This window comes from Cebus imitator, unplaced genomic scaffold, assembly GCF_001604975.1.
Source record: "Cebus imitator isolate Cc_AM_T3 unplaced genomic scaffold, Cebus_imitator-1.0 Scaffold36, whole genome shotgun sequence".
NCBI lineage: Eukaryota > Metazoa > Chordata > Mammalia > Primates > Cebidae > Cebus > Cebus imitator.
Genome location: NW_016107351.1, coordinates 10,647,593 through 10,672,738, shown reverse-complemented (window position 1 = coordinate 10,672,738; position 25,146 = coordinate 10,647,593). Strand labels below are relative to the sequence as shown.

Below are 25,146 nucleotides of genomic sequence, written 5' to 3'. Positions count from 1 at the left end.
CATGAATAATGTGCATGGATCGATCATTCCTTGGAAAGCTGAACAAAATGAGTGAAAACTCTATACCGCCATCCTCATCGAACTGAGGTCCAGCACATTACTCCAACAGGGGCTAGACAGAGAGGGCCAACATCCATTTGTTGACAAGGTTTACACGGAGTGGTCTGTTCAGGTTTAGTCTGGGGTGTTTTATGGGCGAATGGGGTCACGGGAGAGTGGTGGCTCCCATGCACGGGATATTTCTTGTTTGAAGGACTTTGTCAGGGAGGGTGGGTAACACATGCATTGTCTGCAGGACTAGGTGAATGTCCTTGAGGCCTAGAAAGAGTTAGCTGTAGCCTGCCTGTGCTCGCCAACTTGTCCTTGAGTTCTTGCTCGTTCCCAGGTCCCCAGAAGAAGACAGATCTGTCTGGTAGAGAGGAGAGTTGACCACATCTTTATCACATGTTGACTGACTGTCCTTGGTTGAAGACGTTACAGTTTTGGTCACTGGGCATAGTCTATGTGCCTGTGTGCCCCTGTTGTATCTCATTTATTTTGGGGACATGTACATTGCATGTATAAGTGAGTTCCTGTTCTAAGCTGGTTCTGATACCCAAGAAGTCTCTGGCTTAACCTAAAACCGCCGTAGGTTAAAACCTTCCTCATTAGGGTCCAGGGACCCAAGAGTTCTGTGAGAATCAATGCAGATATTGAAGCAACAATGTAGAGAGGATGCTGAACATGCTCTTTAGTGGAATGAGGTACTCTGAAGGCACCTGGCACCCAGACGAGCATCCCCACGTCCATGCATTTCTGTGTCCATGAACAGGAAAGGCCATTGATAAGCAGATAGCAGATGATTCGCAGGGAGCTAGATGACACGGCCTTGATGACCTGTGCACCTGTCTGCCTTTCTGAAACATACCTGTGTTTCCTCTTTACTTTGCAGGTGGTGTTGGCATAAAAGGCAGGCTCGTGTCATGAGGAATGATTATCATCTTGTGCGATCCTTGGAGATGGCAGGAAGCCCCTGGCCACACATGGTATGGACTCCTTCAGGGGCTGTTGAAACTCTCCTGAATGCAAGTGATTCCATTTCAAAGCACCCTGAGTTTCCTCATTTTCAGGCATGAATAATGTACATGGATCGATGATGACTTCCATATATACATTCCTTGGAAAGCTGAACAAAATGAGTGAAAACTCTATACCGTCATCCTCGTCGAACTGAGGTCCTGCACGTTACTCCAACAGGGGCTAGACAGAGAGGGCCAACATCTGTTTGTTGATACGGGTTGCACGATGGTGTCCATCCAGACTTAGGATGGGGTATCTTTTGGCAAATGGAAGTCCTAGGGAAGTGGGAGCTCCCATGCACAGGAAAGTCCTTGGTTGAAGGACTTCTGTCTCCCAGGATGGGATAACTCATGCGCTGTCTGAAAAGCTAGGTGAATGGCAGGTTGCATGGGGAGAGTTTGTGGGTAGCCTGCCTCTTAGTGGCCATGTCTGTCCTTTAGTCCCAGCTCTGGATTCCTGAAGTTGTGGGGAGAGCACAAGGCCACACCATTCTCATTGTTAGCTCATTCTGTCCTTGGCGGAGAACATTGTACTTCCAAATAGCCTCTTTGCCTGCATGCCCATGTCATATCCCATATGTGATGAGGATTTGTGTATTGTCTGATTAGGTGGGTGCCTGCTCCAAGCTGGGGCTGTCAGGCGAGTCTCTGGGTTAACTCTAACCTGATTGAGGTCTGCAGCATCCCCTCTAGGGGTTTAGGGCCCCTAGTGTTTTGTAAGCTGCACTGTAGGTATTGAACCCGTCATGTTGAGAGGGCTGGTCAACGTCAGTGCTCTTTAACAGCATTGTACACTCTCCCCAGCCACAAGATGAGCATCCCCGTGTCCTTGCATTTCTGCCTCATGAACAGGAGGCGATGGACAGGCAGATATATCTATATCACAGGGGGCTAGATGACATGGCCCTCATGCCCTATTCAGCTGTCTGCCTTTCTGAAACTCACCTGTGTTTCTTCTGTACTTCACAGGTGGTGTTGGTGTAAAAGCAGTTTATGTCATGAGAAATGATTATCATCTCGTACGATCCTTGGAGATGGTAGGAAGTCCCTAGAAAATATGGTGTGAATTCCTTCAGAGCCTGTCAAAACCCTACCGAATGTAAGTGATTGCATCCCAAAGCACCCTGAGTTTCATCATTTGCGGGCATGAATAATGTGCGTGGATCGATGATGACTTCCATATATACATTCCTTGGAAAGCTGAACAAAATGAGTGAAAACTCTATACCGTCATCCTCGTCGAACTGAGGTCCAGCACGTTACTCCAACAGGGGCTAGACAGAGAGGGCCAACATCTGTTTGTTGACATGGGTTACACCCAGGGGTCTGTTCAGGCTTAGTATGGGCTTTTTTTATGGGTGAATGGGGTCATGGGAGAGTGGTGCCTCCCACGTATAGGAAATTTCTTGTCTGAAGGACTTTGTCAGTGAGGGTGAGTAACGTGCACTGTCTGCAGCACTAGGTTGATGTCCATGCATCCTAGGAAGTGTTAGCTGGTAGCCTGTCTATGATCGACAGTGTATCCTTGAGTCCTTGCTATGGGTTCCCAGGTCCCCTGACAGAAGACAGATCTATTTGGTTGGGAGGAGAGGTCAAGGTCACATCTTTATCATTTGTTGGCTGACTTTGTCCTTGGTTGAGGAAGTTAGAGTTTTGGTCACCGGGCATAGATTCTGTTCCTGTGCCCTTTTGTATCCCATGTGTTTGGGGTTCATGCATATTGCATGAACAAGTGAGTTCCTGCTCCAAGTTTTTTCCTATACCCAAGGAGTGTCTGGCTTATCCTAAACCCAATGTAGGTTAAAGCCATCATCATTAGGGGTCCAGGGCCCCAAGGCTTTGTGCCTTATTGCAGATATTGAAGCAACAATGTTGAAAAGAAAGGTAAACATGTTCTTTAGTGGGATGTTGTGCTCTGAAGGCACCCAGCCCCCAGACGAGCTTCTCCATATCCGTGCATTTCTACGTCCATGAGCAGGGGAGGCCAGAGATAGGCAGATAGCAGTTATATCGCAGGGGACTGGATAACATGGCCACCATGACCTCTGCACAGGTCTGCCTTTCTGAAGCACACCTGTGTTTCCTCTGCACTTTGCAGGTGGTGTTGGCGTAAACAGCAGTCTTGTGTCAGCAAGGGATCATTGTCATCTTATGCGATCCTTGGAGATGACAGGAAGTCCCGGGACATATGTAGTATAGGCCCCTTCAGAGCCTGTCAGATCCCTCCTGAATGTAAGTGATTCCTTCCTAAAGTATACTGAGTTTCCTCATTTGTGCAGGCAAAGAGTGTGTGGATCGATGATGACTTCCACATATACTTCTTTGGAAAGCTGAACAAAATGAGTGAAAACTCTATACCGTCATCCTCATCGAACTGAGGTCCAGCACACTGCTCATCATAGGCTAGAGAGAGGGACAAAATCCCGTGTGTTGACATGGGCTGCAGCAATGCTTGGGACAGGGTCATCTTTGCAGGAAGTGGAGTAGCTGGGCATTTTGGACTTCTGTGGTTGAGCCACGGCTTGGTGGAAGCACTTCCCTCTGTGCTGCTACGTGTGTTCTTGATTCACACCCCTTGGCTCTTGCACTCCCCAGAGGAAGACAGCAAAATACTCCTGGGTACTTCTACAGTGCACTTTCATCCTCATTTGGAGACTTGGGAGTTCCCATGGTGTTTGGGTAGCATTGGGGGCAGGCAGTCCTCAGGATGATGGTGATGCTAATTTGCTTTCTGAAGAGGAGCCCGGAGAGGGTATCCATGTTGAACTTGTATGTCCATAGCAGGAAACCGAAGTCTCGCAGCCCTGAGGGGTCCTGGCAGTGGGAAGGGAAGAGTCTGCATGTTCATTTACTGGACAGCATTCCGTGTGGGTTGTGGAGTAATGACTGTGAGCCTCTTTTGGGCATTGCAGGGTACCTGTGTTTTATTTCATCATGACCTCAGGGTGCTGGGGCAGGAATGTGATTGCAGGTCCACATCCTTCTGCAACTCATCAGACTGACTTGGTTTGGAAGGTGTGTGTTCACACCCTCCAAAGAGATGCTTGTATCCCTCAGATATTTCAGCTTATATCCACCCAGGGTTTCTACCTATCCTAGGTTGGGAATACTTTGCCTCTGAACCCCTCAGGTACCTCAATGCAACCAGCGTGCCTAATTATGAGAGAGTGTCTTCCCATATCCTGGTGACCTCTACTCGGAAATGTGGTCCAGGATGGTCTCTGTGCTTAAATACCTTAGTAGCTCATGATGTTAGGCTATTCTCATTCCTCCTAATTCTTCCCAACAGTCTTCTTTGTTAAATAGTCTTCTTGTTATAGGACGGGGCTATGTAGCGTCCACAGGCAGTGATGCGTAGGTTTTGAACTGCATGGCCATGTTCACAGGCAAGTGCCTTAAAAGTATGGTGCTCTCGGCCACAGTGCCTCAGAAGCCCTGTGGGATTCAGTGTGTCTGGTGCTCCTTGGGGTCCCTGAGCTGGACCTGTAAGGAAGACGCCGGGGTAGACTTTGAGTTGTTACTGAATGTTTTTCTCAATGTGAAAAGCGTTAAAGCAGCCTAGGGTGAAAATTCTTCAAGACGGAAGGAAAATTGCCTTTTGTGCTAGGAGAGCTTTTCCCCAAAACTCTCCTCATTTAAATAGCCCTGTGGTCTGTGTCTTCTCTGATGATGAAGAGAAGGGCTTTTGAGTCAGTGGTGGCAAATGGGTGGTGTTGAAAGAGTTCTTACACTTTGGGTTCTGTAGCTTGATGGTACCTTCAAAATTAACACATGCCTGGTATGTTCGTTCCTGGGTGGACCCATATACCCATCTCAAAAGAGGAGTAGCCTGTGGGAAGTACATATGGGATACACCACAGTGAGTCAAATGCATGGTCCTTTTGATGTGTGTACCTGCCTGCCTTTCTGAAACACACCTGTTTTTCCTCTGCACTTCCCAGGTGTTATGGCCATGGAAGGAAGGCCAGTGGCCATGAGGGACAGTCTTCATCTTGGGAGATCCCTAGAGATGGCAGGGAGCCCCTTGACATGTGGAATGTGGTCTCCTTTGGATGCTGGTGGATCCCTCAGGTTGGTAAATGTCCATTTTCCAAAAGCCCCTGATGTTCCTTCTTTGCAGAGATAAAGACTGTGTGTGGATCGATGATGACCTCAATGCCTGCATTCCTTGGAAAGCTGAACAAAATGAGTGAAAACTCTATACCGTCATCCTTATTGAACTGAGGTCCAGCACACTGCTCCAGCAGGGGCTAGAGAGGGAGGGACAACTTTCATTTGTTGATGCGGGTCACAGTAAACCATCCATCCAGGTCTGCTTTGGATCAAAGGGAGTCACAGGGCAGTTGGCGCTCCTGCGTGGAGGAGATTCCTTGTGCGAAGGACTTCTCTCTGTGAGGCTGATCTGCAGGACTACGTGAACGTGCAGGTGGCACAGAAGAGTTAGCCAGTAACCCACCTCTGTGTGGCCAGATTTGTCCTTGAGTCCTGACTCTGGGTTCCCTTTTCCCCTGGAGGTAGACAGGTCCTTGTGGTTGGGAAGAAAGCCCAAGGCCACACCTTTGCTGTTCTTTGGCTCATGTTTTTTTCATGGCTGAGGACTTTTTAGTGCCCATGGTGTTTTTGTAACAGCAGTGGCAGTCAGTTGTGAGGAGGAGGCTGATCCTGATTTTCTTTCTGGAAAGTACCCTGTAGGTTGGCTCCATTTGTGATTTGTGTGTCCCCAGAGAGAAATGGAGATCCCATGGCTGGTGATGAGTACTGCAGGTGGGAATAAGAAAGCACCTTGCATGTATTAACCTGATACCCTAACCCAGGGATGGTCAACTGACATTTGCGATTCTGTTTCACATGGTGTGTACCTTACATCACAAATGCCACGTTGGCCTTGGGGTGCTGGGAATGGAATGTGATCTGACATCTACATGGGAGGGCATTTCAGCAGATTGCTTTTATTTCCTGACAGTCTTTCTTATATCCCCAGTCACGTGTTTTCTCCAGGGGACATTTTATTGGAGTCTTTTGGGTCAATATCAGAAAAAAAAAGTTGTGGTTATCCAAATATGACGTGTGGTGATTTAACAGTGGTATGGATGGTAGCTCAAGTAAACAGCAGCAAAACCAAAATATATTTATGTACACAGGTGGCCCTGTTCTCTACTACATATTGAGTCTGGTGTTAGTCTCTTCGTCCTGCACTAATCTCAGTGATCTGGAAACTTTTCCAGGAGGCCTTTTTAAGATATTTTGTGTCCTTGTAGTTGTATTTGTACTCTCTGCAGTGCTAAGTCTGGATCATTCTGCTGTCCATGTGCTACTGGAATTTCCATTGTTTGGGGGGCACTGTCTGGCCATTGTGGATACATCTTTTGGGGCCCTATAACAAGAAGGACATTAGAAGTCAGGTTTGGAGTAGTGGTGACCTCCTCCCTAAGGGCAAAGGCAGTTTTCTATCTAAATCTTATTGCAGGTTTCACAGCCCAGGTGTTGTGTGGCAGGAAGAACACAAAATTAGAGTATCTCATGTGGACTTGGGTCCAGTATTAAGGCAGTGTTGGGTAATTTTCCATATCTTCAAGGTTCCCATTAGACTCTTTATGCCCAGCAGATATTCACAAGCCAACTTTTCTCTTATGCTGGAAGCCTCATTCATGCCATGTAGAGTTTCCATGAAACCATCATTCAGGTTCTAAGTGCAAGGATTTCTCTCAAGAGATTAATTTGTTTCTTCGACAGAGCATTTTTCTTCTCCATAAATTCTACTTCCTGTGGTTTGCAGCACAGATTAAGTTCCCAGGTCTTATTCTGCTTTTCTGCCCAATCTTGGATCAGTAAGCCTTTAAATGTGTTCTTTGATTACTGGCAAAAGTTCTTGGAATACCAGTCCTTAGCCACAAGCAATACAGAGCTACAGAGGCTTGTAGTTTTTTTTAAATTGCCTGAAGCAGTGGGTTTGTTTGTATCTTGTCATTTATGGCTGCCAGCAAAACTTAGTTGTTACTCAACCAGACCACACCCACCAATTATAGTACTTCTGGTTCCTTCTGTAGTAGCTTGTGGGAAGTAGATACAGGATGAACCACAGCGGAATGAATGATATGGCTCTTGAGACCTGTGTACCTGCTTCCCTTTCTCAAGCATACCTGTTTTGCTTCCAATTCCTAGATGGTCTGGCATGGAAGAAGGCCAGAGGCTGTGATGGATGATCTTTGTCATGGGAGATTCCTGGAGATGGCAGGGAGCCCCAGGCCATGTGTGGCACGTGTGGCGTGGGCCTCTCCACGTGCTGGCGGATCCCTCAGGACGGTAAATGTCCATTTCCCAAAATCCTGTTATCCCGTCTTTGCAGGTACAAAGACTGTGCGTGGATCAATGATGACTTTTATACATGCATTCCTTGGAAAGCTGAACAAAATGAGTGAAAACCCTATACCGTCATCCTCGTCAAGCTGAGGTCCAGCACATTGCTCCAACAGCGGGTAGATAAAGAGGGACAGCTTCCATTCATTGACGCAGGTTGCATCGGCTTTGTCCAGGCTTCTGTGCACAGGAGATTCCTTGTGTGAATGACTTCTTTCTGTGACGGCAGGGTAGCACACATACTGTATGCACTAGTAAGTGAATGTGCAGGTGGAACAGGGAGAGTTAGCTGGCAGCCCGTCTCTGTTTGTCTTGTTCTAGCTCTGCAGTCCCTCAGCCCTTAGAGGAAGTTGGGTTCTTCAGAAGACTTAAATTTGTGGAATTTAGTAGAATATTGCCTACATAATGTTCCCAGTGAATGCTAGGCATATCACCCAAGATGGCTAGGCCACTGGCCATAAAGCATAGTAAATAGTAGGGTGTGCATATATTCACTGGAGAGGACCTGAAAAACCCTTTTTTGGTCCTCCAAGGTGAATGCCTGCATAAGCAAGTGAAGCACGCTCCGCCTGGCCTGACCTGTGCTCCACACCGTATCTCCCACTTCTGTTGCCCCTTTGCCTTGCCAGGTGGAGCCTGACTGGCTTTTGCCACTGCTGCCACCACAGACCACCTGGAGCCCTAGCTAGTTTGAGGAAAGTGGCTCTGCCTGATTTTCCTTTTTTTCTCTTTTTTTCTCCATTCCTGACTCCAGCAGGTGGGAGTTGGAGTCGCTGCTTCTGCAGCCACAGAAGACTCCCCAGTTTGGAGGGCTGTGGCTGTGGGCTCCCTAGGTATCTCTCTGCAGAACCCTTCCATCTTCCATTTTACCAACCCCATCAATAACTAACACAGTGGCGGAGGAGCTCATGACTCTGTTTGTCATTAACTCTTCTAACTTACACAGCTGTACTCAGCCACTGGTCAGAATAAGAGAAAAAGCAAGGTCCCCCTCCTGGGACCAGGAGGACCCTACCAGAAATTTTACATTTTATTTTTGTTTGTGCATATACCTTTTCTATTTAAATGTGGACTTGGATTTGATATGCTTCCAGCACAGATACAGATTCCATATGTAAGAGAGTATGGAGTTGCATAGAAAGGAGACTTGTCATTCTCCTGTACTGTTGGTGTTCTAATATATCTTCATGGTTTTTGCCTCTTCTGGAGTTAGAAGATACACAAACATAGTTTGTAACGTGGCCTCTTCGTATTTTAGTAAGGGACCAAATGTGCATGTCAGTGACAGGTGTTACCTTGAATTGGGGTCAATGTTTGTGTGACTGTACTCAGTGATGTCATTTTCTCTCACACTCAAGTCACAAAATATTTAACCACTCATTTTTTTATATCTCTGGAGGGATAACCCAAAGGATTGTACTAGTAAAGCCAGAAGAATTTCCACTTATGCTAATTATTTGTGTAATACTTAGTTGGCTTTATCTGTTGTTTGTTGGCTTATTTTTCTGTAGCTTTTCAAAGTTTTTCTATGGGTTATGTTAAAGTGTCTGACAATGATGGAGCCTAGAAGACATACTTCAGTTTCCAGGATGGTTGTGTTTTCCACAGAGGCATACGTAAACCATTGGTGCAGCCTTGCCTTGCCTTTCACAGGTAATTCTGGGTGCAGTGTTTCATACCTAGACTGACTTCTATCCTACCATACTTGTTTGTGTGCAGGTATTCTGGGAGATACAATTCTTGTTTTCACCTCCATAGCTATCTCACACGCACTCTTGTGATGGTTTGATTTATCAGTTGTGTTCAGCACATTTCAGTGAGCAAAATATGAGATTTAATTTTCCATGTAAAATCCGTGATTGCCAACTGGGTGTGGTGGCTCATTCCTGTAATCTCAGCACTTTGGGAGGCCAAGGCAGGTGAATCATGAGGTCAAGAGATCAAAACATCCTAGCCAACATGAGAAACCCCATCTCTACTAAAACTATAAAAATTAGCCAGGTGTGGCTGCACACACCTGTAGTCCCAGCTACTCAGGAGGCTGAGGCAGGAGAATTGCTTGAACCTAGGAGGCAGATGAGCTGAGATTGCACACTGCAGTTCAGCCTGGGTGACAGAGCGAGACTCTGTCTCCAAAAAAAAAAAATACATGACTACCAGTACATCAAAGCCTCCCTGATTTTTAGTTGGTGTTCTGTTTGTTTTAATGACAAGGTTAGTCAGTTTGGAGTGACATCTAGAAATAACATGTTGTGATACATAGTGTTTTGGTTCCTCAGAGTACACAGTTTGAGCACTAGTGAAGGTCTTCGGCTTTTCACCACTGTAGCAGTGGCAGTTTCAGTAGGATTTGTATTTGCCTTCGAGATTCTTCTGTTCCAGGAGTGATGATGGTACTCGCAGAAACATAGGTTCATGTAAAAGTTTTCCTCTGATACCTTCTATTTGCTGATTGTGATAATGAAAGGGAAAAGCAGAAGTGCCGACATACTTCAAGATAGTTATTTTGCAGTTTTCTGCATGCAACTTTACTGTTATCCTTTGGACTCCCCAGGGTACCTGTGAAGTGCACTTTGGCTAAATGGTGGTGAACAGTTAAGTAATTTGAGTCAGGCTTCTTCACTCCAGTTGAATTGCCACTATTCCTGCCTGGTGTCCTGGAGGTGCTGCATGTTTTTGCAGAAATTTTATTCTCTGGTAATTTTGCATTGGTCCAGTGCATGCCACTTTGATAGCTCCAATACATGAGGTAGATGTTCTTGTCAGATCTGTTGTGAGAAAGAAGGTATACAAACTGTCAGGGAGCACCCATGAGAAGCAATGTCTTTTAGGCCAGGGGTCTATGGCAATCTCTGTTGCCTGCTGTTAGCCAAAGTCACCATCCATTTTTTTGTTTTGTTTTGTTTTCTTCTTTTTTCAGACAGGGTCTCACTCCATCACCCCGATTGGAGTGCAGTGGTACAATTACAGCTTACTACAGTCTCGAACTCCTGGGTCCAAGCTGTGCTCCCTCCTGAGCCTTCTGCATAGCTGGAACTACAGGTACAGGCCACTATGCCTGGATAAATTTTCCAAAAAAAATTTTGTACAGACAGTGTCTCTTTGTTGCCAAGGGTGACCTTGAACTCCTGGCTTCAAGTGATTCTTCTGCCTCCACCTCCCACAGTGCTAGGATTACAGGTGTGAGCTTTTTTTGAGATGGATTGATATTCTGCATGTTTGCTGAGATTGAAATGAGAGAATTGTACACTGAAGTTTTTTTCTGAGTGAAGTGAAAACGATTTCTATTTTAAATGTTATTAATTCAGTTAAAGGCACAACATGTATTATACAAAACAACATTGCTTCGTGATTGTTGACCAATGCCTGCCTCCATAATTAAGGGGGCATGTGCTTCCTGCACCCTTCATAGGTGTAGTTGCCACGAAAACTCATGCAAATATGGATTTAAAGAAGATTTATGTTTTCATTCACACTTCAAGATGTGAGAGAGTGCTTTGGATAAATAAGCCATAGAGCTGGTAACAAGCAACTGGACTGCTCATGTTTGTAAGTATTCTTCTTTTCTAAAATGTGTCCTAAAATGTGTTTCTAGATGCAGAAGGAAGTTTTACTTATGCTCTTCATGGCATGTGAATTTTCTTGATGGCTTTCTTTTACTAGTGCTAGCAGAGTATCTACATGGAAAAAACAAATGTTTTTATGTTGTGTTTATTTTAATTCCTTTCCAAGTGTTCTCTAATTGCCCTTGTGAAATCTTCACCAACCTAGGAGTTATTTAGAATGCATTGTTTTACTTTCAGTATTATTGTATTTTCAGGTGTTTTACTGATTTATATTGTGACAACCATATTAGATATTTGATAAAAATGCAATTAGTTTAACTCTAGTTAACATTATCTTTTTTGTCCCCAATAAGTCTGTCTTTATTAATGCTTTGATGTGCATGATAAAAGAGTGCACATTCTTCTGTTAGTTTGTATGGCTCCTTTAATGCCATGAAAATCAAATTGGGGCCAGGTGTGGTGGCTTACACCTATAATCCCAGCACTTTGGGAGGCCAAAGCAGGTGGATCACTTGAGGTCAGGAGTTCAAGACCAGCCTGGCCAACATGGTGAAACCCCGTCTCTGCTAAAAATACAAAAAATTAGCCAGTCATGGTGGCAGGCACCTGTAATCCCAGCTACTCGGGAGGCTGAGGCAGGAGACTCAGGAGAATCACCTGAACCTAGGAGGCAGAGATTGCCTGAGTGACAGAGCGAGACTCCGTCCCCCACCAAAAAAAATCTAATTGGGTGATTGTGATGTTGATGTCATCTAATTCCTATTTGTTCTTTTAATTTTATTAGTTTTTGCTTTGTATACTTTATAGATCTTGTTTTAGGTACATACACATATAGTATTGTTACGTTTTCGTGATCAATTACTTAGATTCTTTTGTAGTCTCTCTCTTAAGATATATTGTTTTGAAGGCTGATATATTGTTTTGAAGGCTGCTTTGCCTGATAATTAATGTAAACATGTTAGCCTTTTGATTCTACTTGTATGTCTTCCTCTTGTTTTAATTTTTAACCTCTCTGTCCTTAGTTTCTTATAGATAACATTTTCATTTGGTTCTTTTAAATAATACCTGTCTTTTTATTGGTATCCCCTATTTTGTGTGACATTTTCATCACACCTTCTTGTACTACTTTTTTTTTTTTTTGAGATGGAGTCTTGCTCTGAAAAATACTCTGAAAGAAAATGAACATAGCCTCATGAACCTGTATGTGACACAGAGAGCTGACGTTGAAAATAATTATAATTTTTTTTGAGATAGAGTCTTGCTCTGTCTCCCAGGATGTACTGCAGTGATGCAATCTTGGCTCATTACAACCTTGACCTCCCAGGTTTAAGTGATTCTCCTGCCTCAGCCTCTGAAGCAGGTGGATCACCTGAGGTCAGCAGTTTGAGACCAGCCTGGCCAAAAATGGCAAAACCCCATCTCTACCAAATATACAAAAATTAGCCAGACATGGTGCCATGCACCTGTATTCCCAGCTACTCAGGAGGCTGAGGCAAGAGAATCACCTGAACCTGGGAGATGAAGGTTGCAGCAAACTAAGATCGCGTCACTGCACACACGCCTGGCTGACAGAGACTCTTGTTTCCAAAAAAAAAAAAAAAAAAATTTTAATTATTTTCAACCGACGTCCTTGTATCAGACACAGGTCCATGAAACTGTTTTGTTTTGTTGTGTTTTGTTTTGTTTTTTTCAGAGTATTTTCTTTCAGGTCCAAATTAGCTAAATTTCGTTGTTCTATGCTAAATTACTACTATTATTTTTTAATTTTTCAGTTCTATTTTGTCACTTCATTCTTTTAAAAAAAAAAACAAAAAAACTTCTACCTCTCTGAGATTTCTAGTTTTTACTTTTTTTCAAGAAGCTTAATGATTAATTGCCAAAGCATTTTTACCGTGACTATTTTTAGCTTCTTACCCAATAACCACAACATTTGGTTAATCTTGAGGTTGGTTGGCTTGGTTAACTGTCTTTTCTTATCCTCCTTATGATTTTCCTTCCAATTATGATTTTTCCAGTTCTCATTAGATGGGTAATGTTTTAGTTTATCCTGCATTTTTTTCCTTTTTAAGTTAGGGGAATCTTAATCTATTCAAGTGTTTTATTTTAGCAGGCATGTTCCCTGTTTAGGTTTAATTCCTGTCCTGCTTTTGTAGGCCATGTTTTTTGTAGGCAACCTAGCTATCAGAGCTGAGGGGGTATGTTTTGATGCTTAGCTTATCTGATGTTACTGGGCTTCCAACTAGCACCTACTGATACTTCCTGGGATGGTGAAGGGTTTTCTCCGAGATGCCGGGTCTATGTGGAGGGTGGAGACTCTGGACCATAAGAATGACAAGAGTATCTTAGGTTAGGCAGCTCCATCATATGGGTTAACCTGGGTCAATCAGTCAGTAGCCTCATGAAATATGGGAAAGGATTCTTCAGTGTAGGGAACAATGAAGCTGTGCATGTGAGAACGCCTACAGCGTGGGCATCCCCAGGCCATTTGAGTAATGAATGTCTGTGTTATACATCTTTGCTCACCTTTTCTCTATTGTTGTAGTTCAGTGTGGAACCAGCAAAGATTTTTATATGAAAGTTATTTTTTCTACCTCAAGAAGTGACAGAATGGAGTGTAATATGAATACGTCTGACGTCAAAACCTTCAAATGCTTGATACTGGTAAGCATTTTATCCTGAGAATCCCAGCATTTCCTCTTAGGGCATCATGACACTGCAGTGACCATGAGAGCCTGGCTGTGCTAGTCAGCCATGGGCTGGTCACTGACTGTGATGCTGGGCTCCATGTGATTGACTAGTGTGGGTCAGTGTCTCCAGATGTAACAGATAGCTGTGTGCTCAGTGTCTGCCGCATGTCTCAGGCTCAAGGTCCCTTTTGTAAATGTGCCTGGATCGATGATGACTTAAAAATGGATCTCATTGGAATCTGAACAAAATGAGTGACCAAACCACTTCTGTGCCACTTCTGTGAGCTGAGGTCCAGCACAGGGGCCATGCCAGAGAAACACGTGGAAGTCATTCAGTTTGATCAGCACTGGTGCCAAAATGGCCTGTGGAATCAGAAAATGAATGAGCTCTCATACAGTAGAGGAAATTATTGGATAATTACCTATCAATATGTAGTTGAAGGTAAGATCGAGACTCTTCAAGTGCTTGGCTGGTAGCACTTACACACTACCAGACACTGGGGAGCCAGCACAGGAATTATGGGATTTACAGGAAATCATTGTGTGAACCCACGAGCCATTCAGACATTTGTGTGAGTGCCCAGAAGGTTCTGGTTTGATGATGTGTCACTTGATGGCAAAGAGATATGAGCATTCAAAAATATCACAGGTTTTTACTTCTCATTTTCTTTTTTTTTTTTTTTAATTTGTGATATTCTTCCTTTTTTATATATATATATATATTTTTTACTTTAGATTCTAGGGTACATGTGTAGGTCATGCAGGGTTGTTGCATAGGTGCATACATAACCAGATGGTTTGCTGCCTCTATTCCCCCTTTGACTATATGCGGCATTTCTCCCCGTATTATCCCTCCCCACCCCCCGTTGTCCCTCCCCTGCCCCCAGTGTGTGATGCTCTTCTCCCTGAGTCCACGTGTTCTCATTGTTCAACACCTGCCTATGAATGAGAACATGCGGTGTTTGGTTTTCTGTTCTTGTGTCATTTTGCTGAGAATGATGATTTCCAGATTCATCCAAGCCCCTACAGAGGACACGAACTTGTCGTGTTTTATGGCTGCGTAGTACTCCATGATGTATATGTGCCACATTGTCTTTGTCCAGTCTATCATTGATGGGCATTTGGGTTGGTTCCAGGTCTTTGCTATTGTACACAGGGCTGCAATGAACATACGTGTGCATGTGTCTTTATAGTAGAATGATTTATAGTTCTTTGGGTATATACTCAGTAATGGGATTGCTGGGTCAAATGGAATTTCTATTTCTAGATCCTTGAGAAATTGCCACACTGTCTTCCACAATGGTTTAACTAATTTACACTCCTACCAACAGGGTAAGAGTGTTCCTTTCTCTCCACAGCCTCTCCAGCATCTGTTGTCTCCAGATTTTTTAATGTTCACCATTCTAACTAGCATGAGATGGTATCTCAATGTGGTTTTGATTTGCATTTCTCTAATGACCAGTGATGATGAGCATTTTTTCATGTGTTTGTTGGCCTCATGTATGTCTTCTTTTGCAAAGTGCAAAGTGTCTGTTCATATCCTTCGCTCATTTTTGTATGGGGTTGTTTTTTTCTTGTATATCTGTTTTAGTTCTTTGCAGATTCTGGATATTAGCCCTTTGTCAGATGGGTAGACTGCAAAAATTTTTTCCTATTTTCTTGGTTGCCAGTTCACTCTAATGATGGTTTCATTTGCTGTACAGAAGCTCTGAATTTTAATTAGATCCCATTTGTCTGTGTTGGCTTTTGTTGCCATTTCCTTTGGTGTTTTAGTCATGAAGTCCTTGCCTATGCCTATGTCCTTGATGGTTTTGCCTATGTTTTCTTCTAGTGTTTTTATGGTGTTAGGTTTTATGTTTAAACCTTTAATCCATCTGGAGTTAATTTTAGTGTAAGGTGACAGGAAGGGGTCCAGTTTCTGCTTTCTGCACACTGCTAGCCAGTTTTCCCAACACCATTTATTAAACATGGAGTCCTTTCCCCATTGCTTGTTTTTGTCAGGTTTATCAAAGATCAGATGGTTGTAGATGTGTGGTGTTGCTTCTGAGGCCTCTCTTCTGTTCCATTGGTCTATGTCTCTGTTTTGGTACCAGTACCATGCTGTTTTGATTACTGTAGCCTTGTAATATAGTTTGAAGCCCGGCAGTGTGATGCCTCCAACTTTGTTCTTTTTGCTTAGGATTGTCTTGGCTATGCGGAATCTCTTGTGATTCCATATGAAGTTTAAAGTGTTTTTCTTCGGTTCTGTGAAGAAGGTCATTAGTATCTTGATAGGGATAGCGTTGAATCTATACTTTGGGCAATATGGCCATTTTCACGGTATTCTTTCTTCCTAACCATGAGCATGGAATGTTTTTCCATCTATTTGTGTCCTCTTTTACTTCGTTTAGCAGTGGTTTGTAGTTCTCCTTGAAGAGGTCCTTTACATCCTTTGTTAGTTGTATTCCTAGGTGTTTTATTCTCTTTGTAGCAATTGTGAATGGGAGTTTGCTCTTGATTTGGCACTCTGCTTGTCTGTTATTAGTATATCGGAATTCTTGTGATTTCTACACATTGATTTTCTATCCCGAGACTTTGCTGAAGTCGCTTGTCAGTTTGAGAAGATTTTGGGCTGAGACAATGGGGTCATCTAAATATACAATCATGTCATCTGCAAATAGAGACAATTTGACTTCCTCCTTTCCTAATTGAATACACCTTATTTCTTTTTCTTGCCTAATTGCTCTGGCTAGAACTTCTAATATGATACTGAATGGGAGTGGTGAGAGAGGGCATCCTTATCTAGTGCCTGATTTCAAAGGGAATTCTTCCAGCTTTTGCCTATTCAGTATGATATTGGCTGTCGGTTTGTCATAAGTAGCTTATATCATTTTATGATAGGGTCCATCAATACCTAGTTTATTGAGAGTTTTTAGCATAAAGGGCTGTTGAATTTTGTCAAAGGCCTTCTCTGCATCTATTGAGATAATCATGTGGTTTTTTCTTTGGTTCTGTTTATGTGATGGATTACATTTATGGACTTGAGTATGTTGAATCAGCCTTTCATCCCTGGGATGAAGCCTTTTTGATGTGCTGTTGCATTCAGTTTGCCAGTATTTTATTGAAGATTTTTGCGTCGATGTTCATCATGGATGTTGGCCTGAAGTTTTCTTTTTTAGTTGAGTCTCTGCCAGGTTTTAGTATCAGGATGATGTTGGTCTCATACAATAAGTTAGGGAGGATTCCCTGTTTTTGTATTGTTTGATATAGTTTCAGAAGGAATCGTACCAGCTCCTCTTTGTACGTCTGGTAGAATTCAGCTGAGAACCAGTCTGGACCTGGACTTTTTTTGGGTGATAGGCTATTGATTCCTGCCTCAATTTCAGCCCTTGTTGTTGGTCTATTCAGGGTTCCTCCTGGTTTAGTCTTGGTAGAGTACAAGTGTCCAGGAATTTATCCATTTTTTCCTGGTTTACTGGTATATGTGCATAGAGCCGTTTGTAGTAATCTCTGATGGTAATTTGTATTTCCGTGGGATCAGTGGTGATATCCCCTTTATCTTTTTTTATTGCATCTATTTGATTTTTCCCTCTTTTCTTTTTTATTATTCTGGCTAGCGGTCTATTTTGTCGGTCTTTTCAAAAAGCCATCTCCTGGATTTACTGATTCTTTTTGAAGGGTTTTTTGTGTCTCTGTCTCCTTCAGTTCTGCTCTGATCTTAGTTATTTCTTGTCTTCTGCTAGCTTTTGAGATTTTTTGATCTGCCTCCTATAGCTCTTTCAATTTTGATGATAGGGTGCCAATTTTAGATCTTTCCTTGTTTCTTATGTGAGCATTTATTGCAATAAATTTCCCTCTCAACACTGCTTTAAAGGTGTCCCAGAGATTCTGGTAAGTCGTGTCTTCATTCTAATTGGTTTCAAAGAACATCTTTATTTCTGCCTTCATTTCATTGTTTATCCAGTCAACACTCAGAAGCAAGTTGTTCAGTTTCCAAGTGGTTGTGCAGATTTGAGTGTGTTTCTTAATCCTGAGTTCTAATCTGATTGTGCTGTGGTCTGATAGACTGTTTGTTATGATTTCTGTTCTTTTGCATTTGCTGAGGAGCGATTTGCTTCCAATTATATGGTCAATTTTTGAGTAAGTGTGATGTGGTGCTGAGAAAAATGTATATTCTGTGGATTTGGGGTGGAGTGTTCTGTAAATGTCTATTAGGTCTGCTTGGTCCAGCTCTGTATTCAAGTCCTGGATATCCTTGTTAATTTTCTGGCTCGTTGATCTAATATTGACAGTGGAGTGTTGAAGTCTCCCACTATTATTGTGTGGGAGTCTAAATCCCATTTTAGGTCATTAAGAACTTGTTTTATATATCTGTGTGCTCCTGTGTTGGGTGCATATGTATTTAGGATAGTTAGCTCTTCTTGTTGGATTGATCCTTTTACCATTATGTAATGCCCTTCTTTGTCTCTTTTGATCTTTGTTGGTTTGAAGTCTGTTTTATCAGAGACTAGGATTGCAACCCCTGCTTTTTTTTGTTCTCCATTTGCTTGGTAAATCTTCCATTCCTTTATTTTGGGTCTATGTGTGTCTTTGTATGTGAGATGGGTTTCCTGAATATGGCACACCAATGGGTCTTGACGTTTTATCCAGTTTGCCAGTCTGTGTCTTTTGATTGGGGAGTTTAGACTGTTTACATTTGATGTTAATATTATTATGTGTTAATTTGATCCTGCCATTTTGTTATTGGCTGGTTTTCTTGCCCATTAGTTTAGTCAGTTTCTTCATTGCATTTTTGGTATTTGCCATTTGGTGTGCTTTTGCAGTGGCTGGTACTTGTTCCTTTCTGTGCTTAGTGTTTCTTTCAGGAGCTCTTGTAGGACAGGTCTAGTGATGATAAAATCTCTCAGTAATTGCTTGTCCATAAAGGATTTTATTTCTCCCTCACTTAAGAAGCTTAGTTTGGCTGGATATGAGATTCTGGGTTGAAAGTTCTTTTATTTATTTATTTAACTTTAGGTTCTGGGGTACATGTGCAAGTCATGCAGGGTTGCTGTATAGGTACATACTATATCCAGCATTTCTCCCCATGTTATCCCTCCCCATACTTCCCACCCTCTGCTGTCCCTCCTCTAGCCCCCCCAACAGCCCCCAGTGTGTGATGCTCCTCTCCCTGAGTCCACGTGTTCTCATTGTTCAACACTCACCTATGAGTGAGAACATGCGACGTATGGTTTTCTCTTCTTGCATCAATTTGCCGAGAATGATGGTTTCCAGATTCATCCAAGTCCCTACAAAGGAAATGAACTCATCCTTTTTTTTCTTTAAGCATGTTGAATATTGGCCCCCACTCTCTTCTAGCTTGTAGGGTTTCTGCTGAGAGATCCACTCTGAGTCTGATTGGCTTCCGTCTGTGGGTGACCTGACCTTTCTCTCTGGCTGCCCTTAGCATTTTTTCCTTCATTTCAACCCTGGTGAATCTGACAATTAGGTGCCTTGGGGTTGCTCTTCCTGAGGAATATCTTTGTGGAGTTCTCTGTATTTCTTGGATTTGAATGTTGGACTGCCTTGCTAGGCTTGGGAAGTTCTCCTGGATAATATTCTGGAATGTGTTTTCCAGCTTGGATTCATTCTGCCAATCATATTCAAGTACATCGATCAAGTGTAGATTAGGTCTTTTCACATAATCCCGTATTTCTTGAAGGGTTTGTTCATTTCTTTTCACTCTATTTTCTCTTGTATTGCCTTCTCTTTTTATGTCATTGAGTTGATCTTCAATCTCTGATATCTTTTATTCTACTTGATCGATTCGGCTATTAAAACTTGTGTTTGCTTCACATAGTTCTTGTGCTGTGTTTTTCAACTCCATCAAGTCATTTATGTTCTTCTCTAAGCTGGTTATTCTAGTTAGCATTTCATCTAACCTTTTTTCAAGGCTTTTGGTTTCTTTGCATTGAGTTAGAACATTTTCCTTTAGCTCAGAAAAGTTTGTTATTATCCACCTTCTGAAGCCTGTTGCTGTCAATTCGTTGCACTCTTTCTCAGTCATGTTGGGTTCCCATGTTGTTGAGGAGTTATGATCCCTTGAAGGAGAAGAGGTGCTCTGGTCTTTGATGGTTTCATCTTTTCTGTGCTGTTTTTTTTTTCCATCTTAATGGATTTACCTGGCTGTGATCTTAGGGAGCTGCTTGATGAGGTTGCTTGTCTGCCTGTCTAGGCACCACTGGGTTTCTAGGGACCCCTTTAGGTTACTAGGTAAGCTTCCTGTGTCTATTTGTTTACACTGGGAGGTTAGGCCCGCCTCTTCTGCTGACCTGGAGGCACTGCTGGGTGGTCAAGAACACCGTCCCATTGCTACTTAGGCTTCCTGTGTTTTTTTGTTGAAACATGAAGCCTAGTCCCACCTCTTTAATGGTGGGTTTTGTCACTTCTCATTTTCTTTTAAGTGAAGTAATTACATGGAAATTAAAGAATAAATATCTTATATGAAATCTTGCAGTATATTTTCATTTGATTGCCAACCCAGTCAGTAGGACTGAAACAGTTGTTTCTTTTTTGTTTTTCCATCAACCAAGCAAGCTGTTACATGTCTCAGTGCTAGTTTCAACTACATGTTGGAGCACACATTTTTAGAAGTGATAGGAATGTATTTCAAAGTCTTAGATTTTTACAGGAATTTCATTGGCTATTTTCATATGTCCTCCATGGGTGAATACTGTGTTAATTAATTAAAAGTTGTAATGTGGCCGGGTGTGTTGGTTCCTTCCTGTAAAGCCAGTACTTGGGGAGGCCAAGATAGGTGGATCACCTGAGGTCAGGTGTTCGAGACCAGTCTGACTAACATGGAGAGACTCTGTCTCTACTAAAAATTACAAAATTAGCTTGGTGTGGTGGCACATTCCTGTAATCCCAGATATTCAGGAGGCGGAGGCAGGAGAATCGCTCGAACCCAGGAGATGGAGGTTGGAGTGAGCCGAGATCACACCATTGCACTCCATCCTGGGTAAGAGAAGTGGAACTCCATCTCAAATAAAAAAAGTTGTTTTGAAGCGTATGTGCTGGAGGAACTTTGGGACAAATGTTTTAGAAAACATTATTTCCATACAATTTCAATCAAAGATGTGAGCATAATTGTTCTTTTTATACAGATGGTCCAATGAGTATCTAATGTGAATTCTTATAACCGCTTAACAAATTAAGTCCGTTAACCAAATTTTGTTTCACAACTTTCCTAATTTTCCCTGTACTTTGTAGATTGGATAAGATAGAATTCCATGGAATTTCATTGCCAAACCAGTGAAGTGCTAATTTTGACATTTGTACCAGCTAACACAGCTGTGAGGAAGCACTCCAATGCACATCTAAGGTAACATCCAATTTTCAGTGAATTTATTTTTGTGATGCCTTTTTATTTTTTTAAGTAATTAAGAATTTCGGTTTATAAAGAGTTCGTTAATACTAACAGTTTCAGACATTAATATTCTGATGAGCTAGGCATCAATCTCCTTTTTTAAAAGATTTTATGCTTTTCTCTACTTTGAATAATATATGAAACATCCTGTCTTATGCAAGGCCAAAAAATGTCTATATGTACTTCTCAGATTCTCATATACATACTCTTTTCCTACAGAACAACATATACCAAGAACTGGGTTTCATATGGATGAATTTATCCTTCCCTTTGAGGCAAGACAAGAAGGAAAGTATTGGGAATAATGCTGCCCTCCCATCCTCAAGGGCCAGTGGGAACTCTAATACTGGTAAGCCTTTTGTCCTGAGCATACCAACATATCCGCATGGGGAATTGTAACACTCTGGTGACCATGAGACCCTGGCTGTGCTAATCCACTGTGGGCCGGTCATTGACTGTGATGCTGGTCTCCATGATTGCATAGCCTGAGTCAGTGTGTCCCAGAGTGACAAATGTGCTCAGTGTCTGCCACATAACTCAGACTCAAGGTCCCTTTTAAAAATGTGCCTGGATCGATGATGACTATTTAAAAAATGGATTTCATCGGAATCTGAACAAAATGAGTGACCAAATCATTTTTGTGCCACTTCTGTGAGCTGAGGTCCAGCACTGGGACTATGCCAGGCAGACATGCAGAGGGAGTTCACAGGGATTGGGGTACTGGAAAACGAACTGACCCACATATGTTAGAGCAAATGAATTGTTCTCAGGTCTGTAAATATCCAGCTGTTTTTTGACATAGCAACCCTCTTTGTACTTGGTTGGCAGCATTTATAGAAACAGTTTATACACCCTGGGAACCAGGACATAGTGAGACTCATGGACGTTATTGTGCCTGTCCTTGAGCCATTCACACATTTGTCTGAGCTCGCAGAATTTTCTAGTTGATGATCAGTCTCTTGAGGGTAATGAGAGGGTCAACGTCCAAATCCAAAGATATGATGAGATTTTCCTTTTCCTTTTTTTCTGAGACGAAGTCTCAGTCTGTTGCCCAGGCTGGAGTGCAGTTCTATGATCTTGGCTCACTGCAACCTTTGCCTCCCAGGTTCAAGAGAGTCTCCCACCTCAGCTTTCCAGGTAGCCTGAGATGCCACCATGCCCGGATAATTTTCATATTTTTAGTAGAGACAGAGTTTCACCATGTTGACCAGGGTGGTCTCAACTGTCAACCTCAGGTGATCCACTCGTCTCGTCTTCCCAAAGTGCTGGGATTACAGGCATGAGCCACTGCTCCTGGTCTTACTTTTTATTTTCAGCTAGGTGAAACAATTACATGGAAATTGAAAAAAGGGTATTCTATGTAGAATATTCTAGTGTATTTTAATTTTCTTGCCAATTCAGCCACTAGGATTGTCACACTTGTTTTTTAGATTTTATTTTTTCTTATCAAAAAGCAAACCACTGTTTTGCTGGCTTCAACTGTATGCTGCCTCAAATAAACTTAGATTATATTTCAAATTCTTTTTTACATAGATTTCATTGGCTATATTCATACATCCTCAAAGGTTTCCATTGCGTTTGAAGAGATATCCTCATTGTAATAAATGACTTTGATTAGGCATGCCAGGGAAGCTTTGAGACTAATGTCTCAGATAAAAAGCTTATATTTTATCGTGGTCAAAGATGGAAGAATAATTTTTCTTGTCACTCATTGGATGGTCGAGTGAATGTCTAGTGTGAATTCTTATATTTGCTTGTAACTAAATATTCCATTTGACAAATTTTGTTATATAACTTCCCTAATTTCTGCTACACTTTGTAGATTGGGTGAGTTACAATTCCATGGAATTTTACCACTGAACCAGTGAAGGGCTGATATTGTCATTTGTACCAGCTAACTAATTTGGAAAGAAACAGAACAACACACTCCTGAGGTAGTATCTGATTTTTAGTAAATTTATTTTTATTATTTTTAAAACTGTCAGTCATTTGGTTTTGTGAATAATAGGTTAATACAGACTATTAGGAATTATTAACCTGATGAGCTGTCTGAAGCATCAGTTTCCTTCATTTTTAAGATGTTTTCTTCTCTGTACTTTGAATAACATTTAAAACATTTCCAAGAGTTACAAATTATAACTACTGCTCCACTAACCTGCTTATTTTGTCACATGTACCAGATTCCTTGTCTGGCAGTGAGAACAATGCACTTCAGAGGTAATATTGCAATTTTTAGCAAGTGTGTTTTCCTGGGTTATTTCTATTATTCTATTTTAGCAATTAAGATTATAATTGGTTTTTCAAACAGTCTGTTAATCCAAACGGTGTGAGCCCTACTAATCTGGTTAGTCATCTGAGGTTTCTGTCTCCTTTGTCTACTAGTATTTTTATACTTCCTCTGCTTTTAATAACGTTAGGACACCCTAGTGGAGAAATAATTTAGTATATTTAATATACTTGTGCATAATAAACCTGTTACATTTATACACCATTTGCATGGTTGGCAAATGTACATTTACATTTTTTATTTTTCTATATTTTTTTCTATTTTCAAAGGTGAATGTGGAACAAGAACTAGATTTTATATAAAAGAGTTTATTCCTTCTACTTGAGTTGTGACGTGAAGAAAAGTAATGGAAATCCTTCTGCCCTCCCATTCTCAAGGGCTGGGGGAATTCTAATATTGGTAAGCATTTTGTCCTGAAAGCAACTGACATTCTTCTTACGGCGAGTCGTGACACCCTAATGACAAGGAGACCCTCACTGTGCTAGTCAGTCATGGGTCTGTTCACTGGCGCTGATGCCGGTCTTTGTAATTTAATACTGTGGGTTAGCGAGTGACAGAAAGATGAGTTATATCTCAGGCTCAAGGTCCCTTTTATAAATGTGCCTGGATCGATGATGACTTAAAAAAATGGAAACCTTGGAAATCTGAACAAAATGAGTGACCAAGACACTTCTTTGAGCTGAGGTCCAGCACATACCAGGCAAACACGTGGAACGTATTGTTTGGTCAGCATCTGGTACCAAAAAGGCCTGTGGAATTGGAAAACTAACTCTCTCGCATATGTTAGAGCAAATGAAGTGTACAGAGGCCTGTGTGTCTTTGGGGATTACATGACAATGATTTAAGTGCGTGGCTGGCAGCATTCAGACACCTTGTATTCAGGCTCTGGGGCAGCAGCATCAGAGGAGTTTACATTGTGGAAATGGCTGTGCCAGCACTTGAATCATTCACACTATTTTTTAGATGCCACAATATTCTTAGTAAGGATGATCATGTATAGGTATATTATCTAGTCAATTAGAAAGAAATTATTAGTCTTTGCTTATTATTTACTTTTTCACTAAAAGAAATATATGAAAAATTGAAGAGTAGGTTGTATTCATATTATCTCATTGCATGCTGTAATTTGCTTGCTAACCCACTTTCAAGGATTAGAACAATATTTTTCTTTTTCCTGTCACTCAGGAAGCAATTTTCTAAACGTTAGACGATGGATTTAATTAGATGCTTCATTAAATATTTTAATGTGAAATTATGAAATTTCTAATTCTAGGAATTTAAATAGACATTATTGGCTAACAGCTATATTCCTTCATTGAGTCATTGTGTATTTTAAGAAAGATTTTAATTTTAGTAATACTCAGGGGGCTGATTTTCTATACTAACCCTGTTATAAGCAACAAGCAGATTCTCTAGTTATGTGGGTAGTCAAGTGACTGTGGCTAATTAATTACAAACTGTTGTCAGGAATCATTCATTTAGGAAGCTTTTGTCTCAGAACTCCTGTGATGCTCCCTGTACCTTGAAGTGATTTTGGAATTGCATGGAATTCTCACTGCCTTCCCAAAGAAATGCTAATTTGGCATTCTTACCTGTTCCATTCCCTGGGCAGAAGAAAAGGATGCACTCCAAAGGTAACATCTAGGGTTGAATAAATTTACTTTTTATGGCTTCTTTTGTATTTTTTTCTGTAGTTAAGTAGATAATTGGTTTTGTGAAGGATATCTGTTAATAGCATTGTGAGGCATTAATTAGCTGGTAAATCATCCAAGGCTTTCATTATCCTTTGTTTCCTTTTTTTTTT

General features: G+C 41.8%; 1 protein-coding gene, 1 long non-coding RNA gene, 7 other non-coding genes and 2 pseudogenes across 25 annotated transcripts in view; all 11 read left to right on the top strand.

Moving 5' to 3' along the window:
* LOC108301798 overlaps positions 1–22,986 on the top strand; it is a 40,773-nt gene extending 17,787 nt beyond the window's left edge. For 4 of the 17 annotated variants that reach the window (XR_005199537.1, XR_005199529.1, XR_001824044.2 and 1 more), the window contains 5 exons: positions 932–1,064; positions 5,000–5,129; positions 7,405–7,534; positions 10,828–10,936; positions 13,524–13,624. Coding sequence is in view for 3 of the 17 variants with exons in the window: in XM_037737252.1 (XP_037593180.1) it covers positions 932–1,064; positions 3,157–3,171 (148 nt within the window). In the remaining 14 variants the exon portion in view is untranslated. Of the gene's footprint in view, positions 1–931; positions 1,065–2,027; positions 2,158–3,156; positions 3,189–3,279; positions 3,291–4,999; positions 5,130–7,220; positions 7,362–7,404; positions 7,535–7,948; positions 8,475–8,509; positions 8,673–8,926; positions 9,032–9,882; positions 10,079–10,827; positions 10,937–13,523; positions 13,643–13,858; positions 14,111–20,898; positions 21,011–21,274; positions 21,405–22,877 lie in introns of those variants that run through there. The other 13 variants (XR_005199541.1, XR_001824055.2, XR_005199530.1 and 10 more) reach the window with 13 other exon arrangements.
* On the top strand, positions 17–91 carry LOC119470607 (annotated as a pseudogene).
* On the top strand, positions 1,127–1,218 carry LOC119470658. The gene has a single exon (XR_005199594.1). It is a non-coding gene; the product is annotated as a small nucleolar RNA SNORD116 (small nucleolar RNA).
* Positions 2,220–2,311, top strand: LOC119470657. Its single transcript, XR_005199593.1, has one exon. It is a non-coding gene; the product is annotated as a small nucleolar RNA SNORD116 (small nucleolar RNA).
* On the top strand, positions 3,351–3,441 carry LOC119470664. The gene has a single exon (XR_005199600.1). It is a non-coding gene; the product is annotated as a small nucleolar RNA SNORD116 (small nucleolar RNA).
* LOC119470660 lies at positions 5,196–5,287 on the top strand. The gene has a single exon (XR_005199596.1). It is a non-coding gene; the product is annotated as a small nucleolar RNA SNORD116 (small nucleolar RNA).
* LOC119470661 lies at positions 7,422–7,513 on the top strand. Its single transcript, XR_005199597.1, has one exon. It is a non-coding gene; the product is annotated as a small nucleolar RNA SNORD116 (small nucleolar RNA).
* On the top strand, positions 13,871–13,962 carry LOC119470613. Its single transcript, XR_005199552.1, has one exon. It is a non-coding gene; the product is annotated as a small nucleolar RNA SNORD116 (small nucleolar RNA).
* Positions 21,625–21,720, top strand: LOC119470614. Its single transcript, XR_005199553.1, has one exon. It is a non-coding gene; the product is annotated as a small nucleolar RNA SNORD116 (small nucleolar RNA).
* A 627-nt stretch (positions 22,987–23,613) lies between the features above and the next one.
* LOC108301801 overlaps positions 23,614–25,146 on the top strand; it is a 3,136-nt gene continuing 1,603 nt past the window's right edge. Inside the window, exons 1-2 of the long non-coding RNA XR_001824073.2 lie at positions 23,614–23,741; positions 24,810–24,976. This is a non-coding gene — a long non-coding RNA (uncharacterized LOC108301801). The remainder of the gene's footprint in view (positions 23,742–24,809; positions 24,977–25,146) is intronic.
* LOC119470612 lies at positions 23,948–24,030 on the top strand (annotated as a pseudogene).